The sequence below is a fragment of the Haematobia irritans genome, chromosome 5 (genome assembly GCF_050003625.1).
Source record: "Haematobia irritans isolate KBUSLIRL chromosome 5, ASM5000362v1, whole genome shotgun sequence".
NCBI classification, from domain to species: domain Eukaryota; kingdom Metazoa; phylum Arthropoda; class Insecta; order Diptera; family Muscidae; genus Haematobia; species Haematobia irritans.
Window position 1 is genome coordinate 7,790,906 of NC_134401.1, and position 13,554 is coordinate 7,804,459.

The 13,554-nt window shown below is 36.2% G+C and overlaps 1 protein-coding gene across 4 annotated transcripts in view; it reads left to right on the forward strand.

The window, feature by feature from the left end:
- Positions 1-8,572, forward strand: part of LOC142237788 (potassium channel subfamily K member 18) — a 56,113-nt gene extending 47,541 nt beyond the window's left edge. For 3 of the 4 annotated variants that reach the window (XM_075309200.1, XM_075309201.1, XM_075309202.1), the window contains exons 2-4: positions 1,371-3,733; positions 3,809-3,966; positions 6,750-8,572. In XM_075309200.1, the coding sequence (XP_075165315.1) occupies positions 1,803-3,733; positions 3,809-3,966; positions 6,750-7,723 (3,063 nt within the window). In that variant the 5' untranslated portion in view covers positions 1,371-1,802 and the 3' untranslated portion in view covers positions 7,724-8,572. The remainder of the gene's footprint in view (positions 1-1,370; positions 3,734-3,808; positions 3,967-6,749) is intronic. The other variant, XM_075309203.1, reaches the window with a different exon arrangement.
- The last annotated feature ends 4,982 nt before the right edge of the window (positions 8,573-13,554 follow it).

Consider the following 13,554-nt stretch of genomic DNA (forward strand, 5'->3'; position numbering starts at 1 on the left):
AATGTCAAAAATTTTATTTCTACAGGAAATTTTGTCAAAATGTTAACTATATTAAAAAGTGGGTCAACATTTTATTTCTATAGAAAATTTTATTTCTATAGAAAATTTTATTTCTATAGAAAATTTTGTCAAAATTTTATTTCTATAGAAAATTTTTTTATTTCTACAGAATATTTTGTCAAAATGTTCTTTCTATAGGAAAATTTTGTCAAAAATTTATTTCAATAGAAAATTTTGTCAAAATTTTATTTCTCTATACAATTTTGTCAAAATTTCATTTCTATATAAAATTTTGTCAAAATTTCATTTCTATAGGAAAATTTTGTCAAAATGTTATCTCTATTCAAAATTTTGTCAAAATTTTTTTTTCTATAGACAATTTTGTCAAAATTGTATTTCTATAGAGGAGAGGAAGAGGGAACCGGTGGGGCCACAGTGGAGCAATGGTTAGCTTGTCCGCCTTGCATACAAAGGGTCATAGGTTCAAACATAGAATCGGGCAGCACTCAGTGATAAGAAAGAAGTTTGCCACTGTGGTATTAATATGGACTGAATAGTCTAAGTGAGCCTGAAATATAGGGCTCCCACTATACGTAACCTGATCTAATGTGAGATGCTGTTAAGACTCGTCTATAAAAACAATATAATTGTCGGAAAATATCGGGATGTTACTATTCTTAACCTTCTTACTGAGATGACTGAGCAATTCATTATTGTATAATGGAAATTCCTCAACATCCACTGTTTCTGATATACCACGATTGTAATCTTGGGGAATGTACTGCATGCGTCAGTCTGAGAGACTATCGCGGTAGCGTTTAATTTTTCTGTTATTCGCTCATCAATTTGACTCTGTCTCTAATCTCTCAAGGAAATGACTGAACAGTTCATTATTCCGTTCAGTCATTATTCTGTTAGTGCTCCTTAATTCGAAGTAACTGTCGACTCTTTCTAATCTCTCAAGGAGATGGTTGTTTAGTTGATTTTTCTCAATGTATGATAGCTCCATCTCTGTAATATACCACTTTCGGAACTTGCTGGTATTCTATACGCAACCTAGAAACTAATATAGCCTAAGAGGTTATCAGGATGTTAAATCTATACAGCAATAGATGGCTTCTAGTCTTTCAACGAGATAAGTGGGTGTTTCACCACAGTGACATAATTGGCAATCGACTGGTTTTGTTTTCCCTACGGGATTACTGACAAGCACAGAACCAAAAAGTCGTCTTGTTTAAGATCTTAAGTATTACATCGGCCTTTGCCCAAGGTTTAGTGATTAAAAGCATCAAAATATAAATTTTAGTACTCAGTTTTAAAGAATACCTATACACTTGGAATAAATATGGTTTTCTTTATCGAAAATTTAGAAACATGATTCACAATGTAGTGTAAGTTTGGATGAACTATTGGACATAACAATGAATATTTTCTAGAGAATACAGAGAGCCTAGTTAAAGCCAAATAACCAAGACTTGACAACGAAAATTATTACGAGAAAAAAAAAAATAAAGTTCACCAATGTAAGAAAAAAATAAATTAAACCAAATCGAATAACCGCATCAAACAAAAATAACTTTAAATTTAAAACAAAATTAAATGTATATTGAAATTAAATCGAAGTTAAGAATAAAAAAAAATTGTTAACATTTAAAAAAGAAACTGAATTTGCTAAAAATTTGTTCGATAACAAACCTTAAACAAAAAATTAAACGACTTTTATGAACTATCTCCAAAGAACCGAACAGTATTGAAGATATCTATTGCGAAAGTAGACAGATTTATTTTGTCACGTCATCAAAATGGAACGTGAATCACGTGAAGATCCTGCAGGATCTTCTTCTTCGTCCCACATACGACGTCGCCGAAGAATTGGAAGATCTATGCGAGAAAAAACTCCAGATGCCAGTCATCGTCGTCGTTCGTCCGAAGATGAAAGCAGCCTTATCGAGGGATCTGAGGGCACCGAAGCCCAATTGGTCAGCATGCAAATACGACCACCGCAACGAACCTTATCCGCCCATGAGAGTAAAATCTTAAGACGTCGTGATAAAACATTTGCTTCGACTGCAGCTCGTTCCCATTCTCAACCAAGAGAGGCGGAGAAACTCTCCGAACCCGAGGCCAGTGAGTTAATACGTACCGTAAAACGAAGTCTCTCAATGCCCCGCAATAAAGATTTGGAATCCAGTGAGGCTGAATTACGTGATAGAACTCTATCACCTGAGGCAAGACCTACAAGAAAAGCACCAACTCCACCACAAGTGGTACAATCCACAGCCGATGAAAATCTTTCGCGTTTGGAGCAAAATCTTCGACGTTTTGAGGAGGAACGCAAACGTTTCGAATCGGAGAAACGTTTATTCGAACGCGAGAAGAGAGATCACAAAATGCGATATAAACAAATGATTGACAATGAGGAGAGAAAACGTTTGGTCCAATCTTATCGCAAGCTCAGTGATCGCATTAAATTGCCCCAAGATGCTGAAGAGAGGAGACGTTTGATACATAGCCTTCGGTTGGAGAAAAATGAAATGGCTTTGCCAGCTGTAAGGTCAGGCCATAGGCGTAATCGTCATAGTGGAAATTATGAAGAGTCCTCCACACAGTTCTCCTCCTCAGAGGCTGAAATGATTGAAGAACAGAGAGTGGCAAAACAAATGTCTCCCGCGAGAAGGCATAACAGCAACGCATTGGCCTCGGCAAGTGTTAGGGGTCCTCCACCACAACCACCTGCCCGCAAATCTGTTAGTCGTAATAACTCTCTCTCACCAGTGAGAACTCCTATTAGTCGTAACAATTCACTCTCACCCGTGAGACCCACTCCTCCGAGTCGTAATCATTCGATTTCGCCCATGAGAACACCAACAACGGTGAGTCGTAACAACTCATTGTCACCGGTGAGAACTACAACAGTTAGTCGTAATAACTCCCTATCACCAGTAAGGCCTGAACGACGTTCTAAAACCCCCGACGAAAGGGCTCAACTTGTAAGGAAAATAAGCCTAAGAGAACAGAAAGAACGTGAATTGGAAGCAAGGCAAGAGACTACTGCTACCGAAATGGAAAGTGAGAAGGAACAGAAGTTGAGATACCGCAAATCAAAGAGAGCAGATTCATTGAGACGAGACGAAGGAAGGAGAAAACATAGTTTGGATTCAGAGTTAAGAGCTGCTACCAAGGAATCACAAGATAGAGTGGATAGTAGTAGTGGTTCAGGACATCAAGTACATCTAGACCCTGAAGCTGTAGTTATCAACAAACCAATGCCGCAAACAGCTCAGGATGAGGTGATAACAGTCCAAGCGATGGAGAAAAAACCTTCATTTTTACAAAGATTCTTCGGAAGATTCCGTAAAACTAAGCCAGTTTTAAAACCTGCGGCGGAAACTCCCAAAGAGCAAGAGCATCTTATACATCCAGCAACTACATCTTCCAAAGAACCAGAAATCCCTGAGAGACTTTTCTCCTTTGCATTCATTAAGGCCTTCTGTATTGATGCTCGTTATCAGTGGCGCACAATGAAATCTCAATACCCCAGGGAATTGGAGGAAATTCGTAAATTACGAAATAAATGTTTTGCCCATACTATTGTTCTTATATTGCTGATTGGTTTTGGTGGTTTGATGTTTCGTTATACCGAAGGAGCTTCCGAAGATATCTACAAATGTGAGGTACGCAAAGTTAAACGAGATTTTGTCGATCATCTATGGAGTAACAGTCATCGAATGAGGTGTGTTTGTGACATGGCCATATGGCGGGCATTTCAGTGGTCTCTAATCTTCTATTGTTGTTCTTAAAATTTCAGAGAAGAAGATTGGAAAACTTTGGCTCGCCAAAAATTACGAAAATTTGAAGAGGAATTGCATGCCATGGGTGCCATGGGCATACGCTATTTTCCTGGTCAACGTTCATGGAATTTTGTCAATTGTATTTTATATTGCTGGACTGTGATAACAACTATTGGTAAAGTGCTATTATAATCGATAAAACAAACAAAATATATAACCTTTAAAGGGTCTGATAAGTTTAATTTCTCACTGAAATCGGTAGTTATTTTGGACCAATGAATATTCCATATTTCCACAAAAAGATGATGATATTATGGTATGATATTCTATAAGTATAGGATAGTGTTTATGGGATTCTACCTAAAATATCTTAGGATAGTTTTACCTGTCTTCGGTTAGTTAGAGATGAAAATAGTTACTATTTCATCACAGTTGACATAGACCTAAGTCAGTATTGAATTGGTAGGTCTGTCAAACTCCTCCTAACACAAAAACTTTATCTTACTCCGAGGACTTCTTATCCTTAATGAAATCCCTAATTTATTTATAATTTGAACCATGTCTAGGAATCAAGGCAGCGATATGGACGATGCTGCAAGGTGTCATTACCCACACCACACTCCACTTTCGCTGCTTCTACTCTACGAATATGTGCCCTCAACACTAGGCGCCCGATCAGAACTCCTCTTCCCACCTGCCTATCGTCTGACTTTCCTTCATAGGATATGTCTTACCACCCCCTCCCCCTCCCTGTTCATATCATCTTCTGGGAACCATATTGGAGCAATGGAACAAGGCGTGTCCGCCTTGCATACATGGGTTCAATCCCAGTTTTGACCAAACATCAAAAAGTTTTTCAGTGGTCTCCTCTCAGTGACATGCTGGTGACATTTCTGAGTGTTTCAATGTGTCTCTAAGAGGTTTCACTCGGCTATAAAAAGGAGGGCCCTTGTCATTGAGCGATATATAGTATGGGTCAGTACTCAGTAATAAAAGGGAAGTTCACTAGTGTGGTATCTCAATTTTCCGCTGCGCCTATTCTACACATATGTGCCTTCAATACTAGGCACCCGATCATAATAACCTCTTCCACATTACTCTCCTTCACTGGATATAAGAGAAATGACTTAAGTAATGCTCATTGACTTTATCCCACTCCCTGCTCATGCCATCTTCCGGATGCCACCACCGTTTATAATGCTGTTGACATATCTGAGGGTTTCAAAACTTCCCTAAATGGTTTCAACGTAATCTGACACGTCGTTCGGAGTCGGCTATAGAAAGAAGACCACTTCCGCTATCCCTTTTCTACGCAGATGTGCCTTCAACAATAGGCGCCCGATCATGATAACCTCATCCTTACCTACTCTCCATAACTAGATACCAGACCAATGGCTAGGTAATGCTCCAAGGTGTCATTGACTTCATCCCACTGCCTGCTCGTATCATCATACGGAAGCCACAACCGTTTATCCCCTCTCAGTAATGCTGGTGACATTTTTGTGTTTTTTAAAAGTTCCCAAAGAGGTTTCAACACTAGGCGCCCGATCATAATAATCACTTTGGGCGCCTACGTCATCTGAAACATCATTCGGAGTCTGCTATAAAAATGAGGTCACTTAGGTTAGGTTGTAGACGATGACAACAATTATTGAATCGAATTGATGTCCACATAGACCACTATAGGTCCACTGTGATTCCTCAAGGTAAATTTCTGAAATTCTTCTTCATGGGATGGCCTCCTTTAAAGTCAGTCAAGAGCTTCCATTTATCCGTCTTTTTTAAAGTTGATTAAAACATTCAACCGGAGGCCCTGATGAAGGAGAGTATGTATACATGAGAGGACTTCACAGGAGATCCCTTGCCATTGAGCTAAACATAGAATAGGGCAGCACTCATTGACAAGAAAGAACTTCACAATGGATTAATTTGGCCAAATCCGCGTGAAAGAACGGGCTGCCGTTATACCCAACCGAACTTATAATCTTCCGCTACCCCTATTCTACGCAGATGTTCTCTCAGTACTAGACGCCCGATCATTATTCCTTTTTTCCACCTACTCTCCATCGCTAGATATCAGAGCAATGATATAGGAAATGCTCCATTAAGTCATAAACTTCAAACCACTCCCAGTTAATATCATTTTACGGACCATCTATTGGGCACATATGTACTCTCAAGTCCAGGCGCCCGATCATTATTTCCACTTATAATCTTCCGCTACCCCTATTCTACGCAGACGTTCTCTCAGTACTAGGCGCCCGATCATTATTCCTTCTTTCCACCTACTCTCCATCGCGAGATATCAGAGCAATGATATAGGAAATGCTCCATTAAGTAATAAACTTCAAACCACTCCCTGTTAATATCATTTTACGGACCATCTATTGGACACATATGTACTCTCAAGTCCAGGCGCCCCATCATTATTTCCACGACCCACCTGATTACCGTACTACTCCCCATTAATTGTTCCCATTTGGCTCATTTCATGCTATTTTCATCATATTTCTTAAAATTTCTAAATGTTTACATGTGACGGAAACTTTTTCTTTAGTGCATGGGTCGTCCTTCCTTCAATTTAAAGTCGGATCAGCCCAATAATATTTATCCTTCTCCCTTGTGGTTCAGACCTTTTGGATCTCTGAAGAGGTTGGCAATAACATTATCTGTCTTTGCCTTCTTCGGAGCACCTACGCCGCGGGAGTTCGTTAATTCGACCGTTCGACTTTCATGAAATGATGCAGGAACTCCCTCGGATTACATTTAAGAATTTTTCAAGCTCAATATTAGCGTTTAGAATATGTTTATTATGTTTTAATCTAAATTAAATTTTAGCAATATTAATCTACGTTGCAAGGATTGATTGTCCTTGTAATCTTTTTTTATCCTTAAAATTAATATTTTTGTCTTAACAATCACTTACAATAACATCCCTGTCATCTTTTCCCATTTCAGGTTATGGCCACATAACACCAAAAACCACATTAGGTCAATCATTGACAATAGCCTATGCGATTATTGGTATACCAATATTCCTGATACTCTTGGCTGATTTCGGTAAACTCTTTACAAGGATCATAAAATTCATGTGGGGTTACGTTCGACGCCTCTACTATACGGGAACATGTCGCAAAATACGTAAACAACAGCAGGTGCGAGATGCTATGAATGGTGTTTCAATGGTCTATGATGTGGCCATAAGGAGGCCAAGTCAATTCTTTGGTATAGCCGCAGAAAGTGATGTGGAATCACAGATGTCCGATGTTAATCGTTCCTCACATCCAGAGACACCGACCTCCCCTTATCCCGAGACTATAGTGGTCGATGATGAATTCAATTTACCCATCTCCTTGGCCTCACTGCTACTCATCACGTATATATTGGTGGGCGCATTTGTCTATCACATATGGGAAGATTGGACCTATATGGAATCTTTCTATTTCGTTTTCATATCGATGTCTACCATTGGATTTGGTGATTTGGTTCCCGATCATCCCATATTCATGATGAGCAGTATCATTTATTTGGTCTTTGGTTTGGCCTTGACTTCTATGTTCATTAATGTGGTCCAAATCAAATTAAGCGATACCTTTAAAGATGCCAGTGCCAAGATAGGAGCCACCATTGGTTTGGGTTTACCCAGTGAGGTGGGTGAAGAAGATTCACAGGCGAAAACTCCTTCGGATTTGGCTTCGGTTCATGGTTCACGTTTGGGAAAAATCGATGAAGCTGATATTGAACAGAGTCCACCACCTAGACCATTGACCTCGATATTGAGAACGAATCGTCCGATTTCACCTGAAAGTCAAGATGAGCAAGGCAGTGAAATCGATGGAGCGCCTCCACCATTATTGCCCAGGCGTCAAGTGTCGGTAGAGTCACCAGAACCCACAGCGGATAAAAAGAAAAAGAGACGCTTTTTCAAATAAGCTACAACAAGCAGAATATAGCTTTAAGTTATACGATATTATGCCTATTATTATTATGCTTTAGGATGTTTTAAGAAATGCTCAGAGAGAATATTTAAAGATTTAGGTTAAGTTAGAATTTAGAGGTCCAGATATGGGGGTGGAATTCGGGGAAGATTCAAAAGAGCAACCAAACTGAGATTTTGTAGCTGAAAAGAATTCTTCATTGCAATTAACCCTCTAATGTTCCAATTTTTTGCCAACTGATTAAATATTCAATGTTATCGAAACAAAAGCAAGAAAAGTAAACAAGAAAAATTTATACGGTCTTGAACAGTTTTAACTAAGTTTTCTCTTTTATTTTACCCCTTTTGTTGTTTTAAGGTGTGTTTTTCTAAAAGCTTCCTGATTTAATGAAGCCCGCCTAAAGGTGTGACTGGGCATTAGAGGGTTAATTATATTGTCATGGATAATATGCAATATTTTTCTTAGAAAACTAATTTTATCGTTTCGCAACAAATTCAAATTTTTTAGCAAATAATAGAAGGAGGCGAAATGTACTCATGGGATTTTATTGAAAGTAGAAACAATACTTTTATAAAAAATAGGGTAAATTAAGGATTCATTTTTATTGGACTTATAAGTCTGACCGTCGAGAAAACCGACTTATTTAATTGAAATTTTTTTTGGTAGTTTTATCCAACTAGCGTAAAATTCAGGAAAAATGTTTTTAGTCTGAGTACTTAAAAACAGATTCGGAAAGTATTCTATTTTATGAGAGAGTTCACTAGCTCTATTATTACAATTCCGGTCTAAGCAAGTCTGTCTAAAAAAATGGCTACCATAAATAAAATATTTTCAAAGCAAAAAGATTTACTATAATCGAAACGCTCATTTGAAGTCCAAATTAATTATTACCAAATATTAATTATACCCAAAATAATTATTATCAATTACATCGTTTAATAATCACCTATGTTAGCTCCTTTAATTGGATTTGTAGAAAAAAAATCCATATATAGATTCTAATCATATAAACAATTTCCGGTGAATAGTTCTATTAATTAAGAAAATATTATTTTTCCCAAATTAATGCGATTTTCATTAGAAAGCTCTTTCTTTACATCCCAGCCAAGCGAATAAGAGTAGAAGAGAATCGTAGAAAGAGAAATGCTAAAGGGTGATTCTTTTGAGGTTAGGATTTTCATGCATTAGTATTTGACAGATCACGTGGGATTTCAGACATGGTGTCAAAGAGAAAGATGCTCAGTATGCTTTGACATTTCATCATGAATAGACTTACTAACGAGCAACGCTTGCAAATCATTGAATTTTATTACCAAAATCAGTGTTCGGTTCGAAATGTGTTTCGCGCTTTACGTCCGATTTATGGTCTACATAATCGACCAAGTGAGCAAACAATTAATGCGATTGTGACCAAGTTTCGCACTCAGTTTACTTTATTGGACATTAAACCAACCACACGAATGCGTACAGAGGAGAATATTGCGTCTGTTTCTGAGAGTGTTGCTGAAGACCGTGAAATGTCGATTCGTCGCCGTTCGCAGCAATTGGGTTTGTGTTATTCGACCACATGGAAGATTTTACGCAAAGATCTTGGTGTAAAACCGTATAAAATACAGCTCGTGCAAGAACTGAAGCCGAACGATCTGCCACAACGTCGAATTTTCAGTGAATGGGCCCTAGAAAAGTTGGCAGAAAATCCGCTTTTTTATCGACAAATTTTGTTCAGCGATGAGGCTCATTTCTGGTTGAATGGCTACGTAAATAAGCAAAATTGCCGCATTTGGAGTGAAGAGCAACCAGAAGCCGTTCAAGAACTGCCCATGCATCCCGAAAAATGCACTGTTTGGTGTGGTTTGTACGCTGGTGGAATCATTGGACCGTATTTTTTCAAAGATGCTGTTGGACGCAACGTTACGGTGAATGGCGATCGCTATCGTTCGATGCTAACAAACTTTTTGTTGCCAAAAATGGAAGAACTGAACTTGGTTGACATGTGGTTTCAACAAGATGGCGCTACATGCCACACAGCTCGCGATTCTATGGCCATTTTGAGGGAAAACTTCGGAGAACAATTCATCTCAAGAAATGGACCGGTAAGTTGGCCACCAAGATCATGCGATTTGACGCCTTTAGACTATTTTTTGTGGGGCTACGTCAAGTCTAAAGTCTACAGAAATAAGCCAGCAACTATTCCAGCTTTGGAAGACAACATTTCCGAAGAAATTCGGGCTATTCCGGCCGAAATGCTCGAAAAAGTTGCCCAAAATTGGACTTTCCGAATGGACCACCTAAGACGCAGCCGCGGTCAACATTTAAATGAAATTATCTTCAAAAAGTAAATGTCATGGACCAATCTAACGTTTCAAATAAAGAACCGATGAGATTTTGCAAATTTTATGCGTTTTTTTTTTAAAAAAAGTTATCAAGCTCTTAACAAATCACCCTTTATTAGATGATATTCTCCCATAATACGAACTAAGCTAAAAAATACCAAAGAGAGATTTCAAGAGAATCCCCAGAAGAAGTGATGAGAGCTCATTAGAAAGATCTCTTTACATCCAACCCATTCGAAAAAGCTTTTATGAAAAATTGAGAAAGAGAAATACTCTTAGTTGATGTTATATTTCGAATTTAGCGAATAAGACCAAGGAGTGATTGCAAGAGAATCGCCCGAAGTAGGGTTGCGAATAAGCTTCTAAGAGATTTATAGAAAGAAAACTGATCTTAGATGGTGCTCTCCTACACGACCAAGGAGTGATTGCAAGAGAATCGCCCGAAGTAGGGATGCGAATAAGCTTCTAAGAGATTTATAGAAAGAAAACTGCTCTTAGATGGTGCTCTCCTACAAGACCAAGGAGAGATTGCAAGAGAATCGCCCGAATTAGAGTTACCAATAAGCTTCTAAGAGAATTGTAGAAAGAGAACTTCTTTTAGAGAATTGTAGAAAGAGAACTTCTTTTAGATGATGTTCTCCTACAATCCGAACTAAGCGAATACGATCAAGTAAGGATTGCAAGAGAATCACCAGAAGTAGATATGCGAAGGGAAGATTCTAAGAGAATTGTAGAAAGTGAAATGCTCCTAGATTGGAGTCCGATTAATTAAGTCAATAATAGCATGAAGAGATTGACTTCCCAGAAGTGGGAATGTGAATAAGCTCCAAACTTGGTTTCGATCTAAAAATGGGTATGTTCGCGGTTTCCATGAAATCTCTAAATTAAAAGTGTAAAAATATATATGACGGCTGTAAGCTTTTATCAAATATTGTTAAAACTTGAATGGAACAACAATTGCTTACAATTTCTTCTTTTCAAAGTAATTGATAAAAAAAAAACCGAGAGAAAAAACTGTTTTTCAGTTCGAAACCTGAACGTATTACCCTTCTTAAGGTATTATTTTTATTGTGTGTAGCAATTTTGAATCCTCCACCTAAAATTATTCAATCCTTTGCCATCAAACAAGGCTAATTTCTCAATACATGGTCAAACAAAAACTCAAAACATCTTTTAAAAATATTTAATAGTTTAAAAAATTAGCTTGAAGATTTTTGTAAGAATTAAAAATGGTTTTCATTATTCTCCCTTATAAAAAAAATATAATTTCTTCCCTACAAAATTTCTCACACGAAAAATAAAATATATTGTATTTGCCATAAATTTATATTTTGGAGTAATCGCAAATAAAGCTATATAGCTCCCTTAGAAATTACCATGTATGTGAATGTATAAAATTATCTCTTAAATTTATTATCACTTATTGAAAAAATTACCCTTGACTCTTATATCTTCTCTTTTAAGCTTTAATCGAGAGAGAATACATATTAATTGTCTTGTATTCACATATTCATAGAGTCTCTTGAATTATTGATCACTCATTGAGAAATTGGGCCTTTACTCTTATATCTAGTCTTCTAAGCTTTAATCCAGAGAAAAAAGAGAATACATTGTAAGCTAATTGTTCATTGTTGTAATTTTAAGAGAAGAAAAAATGAGAATTTATTCTTGTGTATACTTGGATATATTAGTTTGTTTTAGTGATACGATAAAGACCTTTAAAAAAATTTAGAAATCAATTGATAATAGTCGTGCTTTTCTTATTGTTTGTTTTTTTTTTTTTGTATTTTGTAATTCCTTGATTACTGAACTCAAGGCTTGTTATTGACATACTTGTTATACTTATACATATATAATATATATATTTAATTATATTCCTTAATGATAAGACTTGCTTTATGCCATTTGTAAATAAATTTTGAAATTTTTTCTAAATAAAATATAATTACAAAAATAAATTTCAAACAAATTTCAGATATTTTAGTAACACATGTAGAGACCTTAGACATTTTGACACAACAGACTGACCTATGTTTTGTCAAATTTTATTTCTATAGAAAATTCTATCCAAATTTTATTTCAATAGAAAAATTTCTCAAAATTTAATTTCTACAGAAAATTTTATCAAAACTTTAGTTCTAGAAAAATTTTATTTCTATAGAAAAATTTTATCAAAATTTTATTTCTATAGAAAATTTTGTCAAAATTTTATTTCTATAGAAAAATTTGTCAAATCTTTATTTCTATAGAAAATTTAGTCAAAATTTTATTTCTATAGAAAATTTTGTCAACATTTTATTTCTATAGAAAGTTTTGTCAAAATTTTATTTCTATAGAAAATTTTGTCAAAATGTTGTTCCTATAAAAACTTTTATCAAAGTTTTATTTATAAAGAAAATTTTGTCAAAATTTTTGTTCTATAGAAAATTTTATCCAAATTTTATTTCAATAGAAAATTCTTTCAAAAATTTTTTTCAATAAATTTTGTTAAAATTTTATTTCTATAGAAAAATTTTGTCACAATTTTATTTCTATATAAAAATGTTATCAAAATTTTACTTCTATAGAAAAAATTTGTTACAACTTTATTTCTATAGAAAATTTTGTCAAAATTTTATTTCTATAGAAAATTTTGTCAAAATTTTATTTCTGTAGGAAATTTCGTCAAAATTTTATTTTTATAGAAAATGCTATCATAATTGTATTTCTATAGAAAATGTTATCATAATTGTAAAGGGTGATTCTTTTGAGGTTAGGATTTTCATGCATTAGTATTTGACAGATCACGTGGGATTTCAGACATGGTGTCAAAGAGAAAGATGCTCAGTATGCTTTGACATTTCATCATGAATAGACTTACTAACGAGCAACGCTTGCAAATCATTGAATTTTATTACCAAAATCAGTGGCAGAAAATCCGCTTTTTTATCGACAAATTTTGTTCAGCGATGAGGCTCATTTCTGGTTGAATGGCTACGTAAATAAGCAAAATTGCCGCATTTGGAGTGAAGAGCAACCAGAAGCCGTTCAAGAACTGCCCATGCATCCCGCAAAATGCACTGTTTGGTGTGGTTTGTACGCTGGTGGAATCATTGGACCGTATTTTTTCAAAGATGCTGTTGGACGCAACGTTACGGTGAATGGCGATCGCTATCGTTCGATGCTAACAAACTTTTTGTTGCCAAAAATGGAAGAACTGAACTTGGTTGACATGTGGTTTCAACAAGATGGCGCTACATGCCACACAGCTCGCGATTCTATGGCCATTTTGAGGGAAAACTTCGGAGAACAATTCATCTCAAGAAATGGACCGGTAAGTTGGCCACCAAGATCATGCGATTTGACGCCTTTAGACTATTTTTTGTGGGGCTACGTCAAGTCTAAAGTCTACAGAAATAAGCCAGCAACTATTCCAGCTTTGGAAGACAACATTTCCGAAGAAATTCGGGCTATTCCGGCCGAAATGCTCGAAAAAGTTGCCCAAAATTGGAC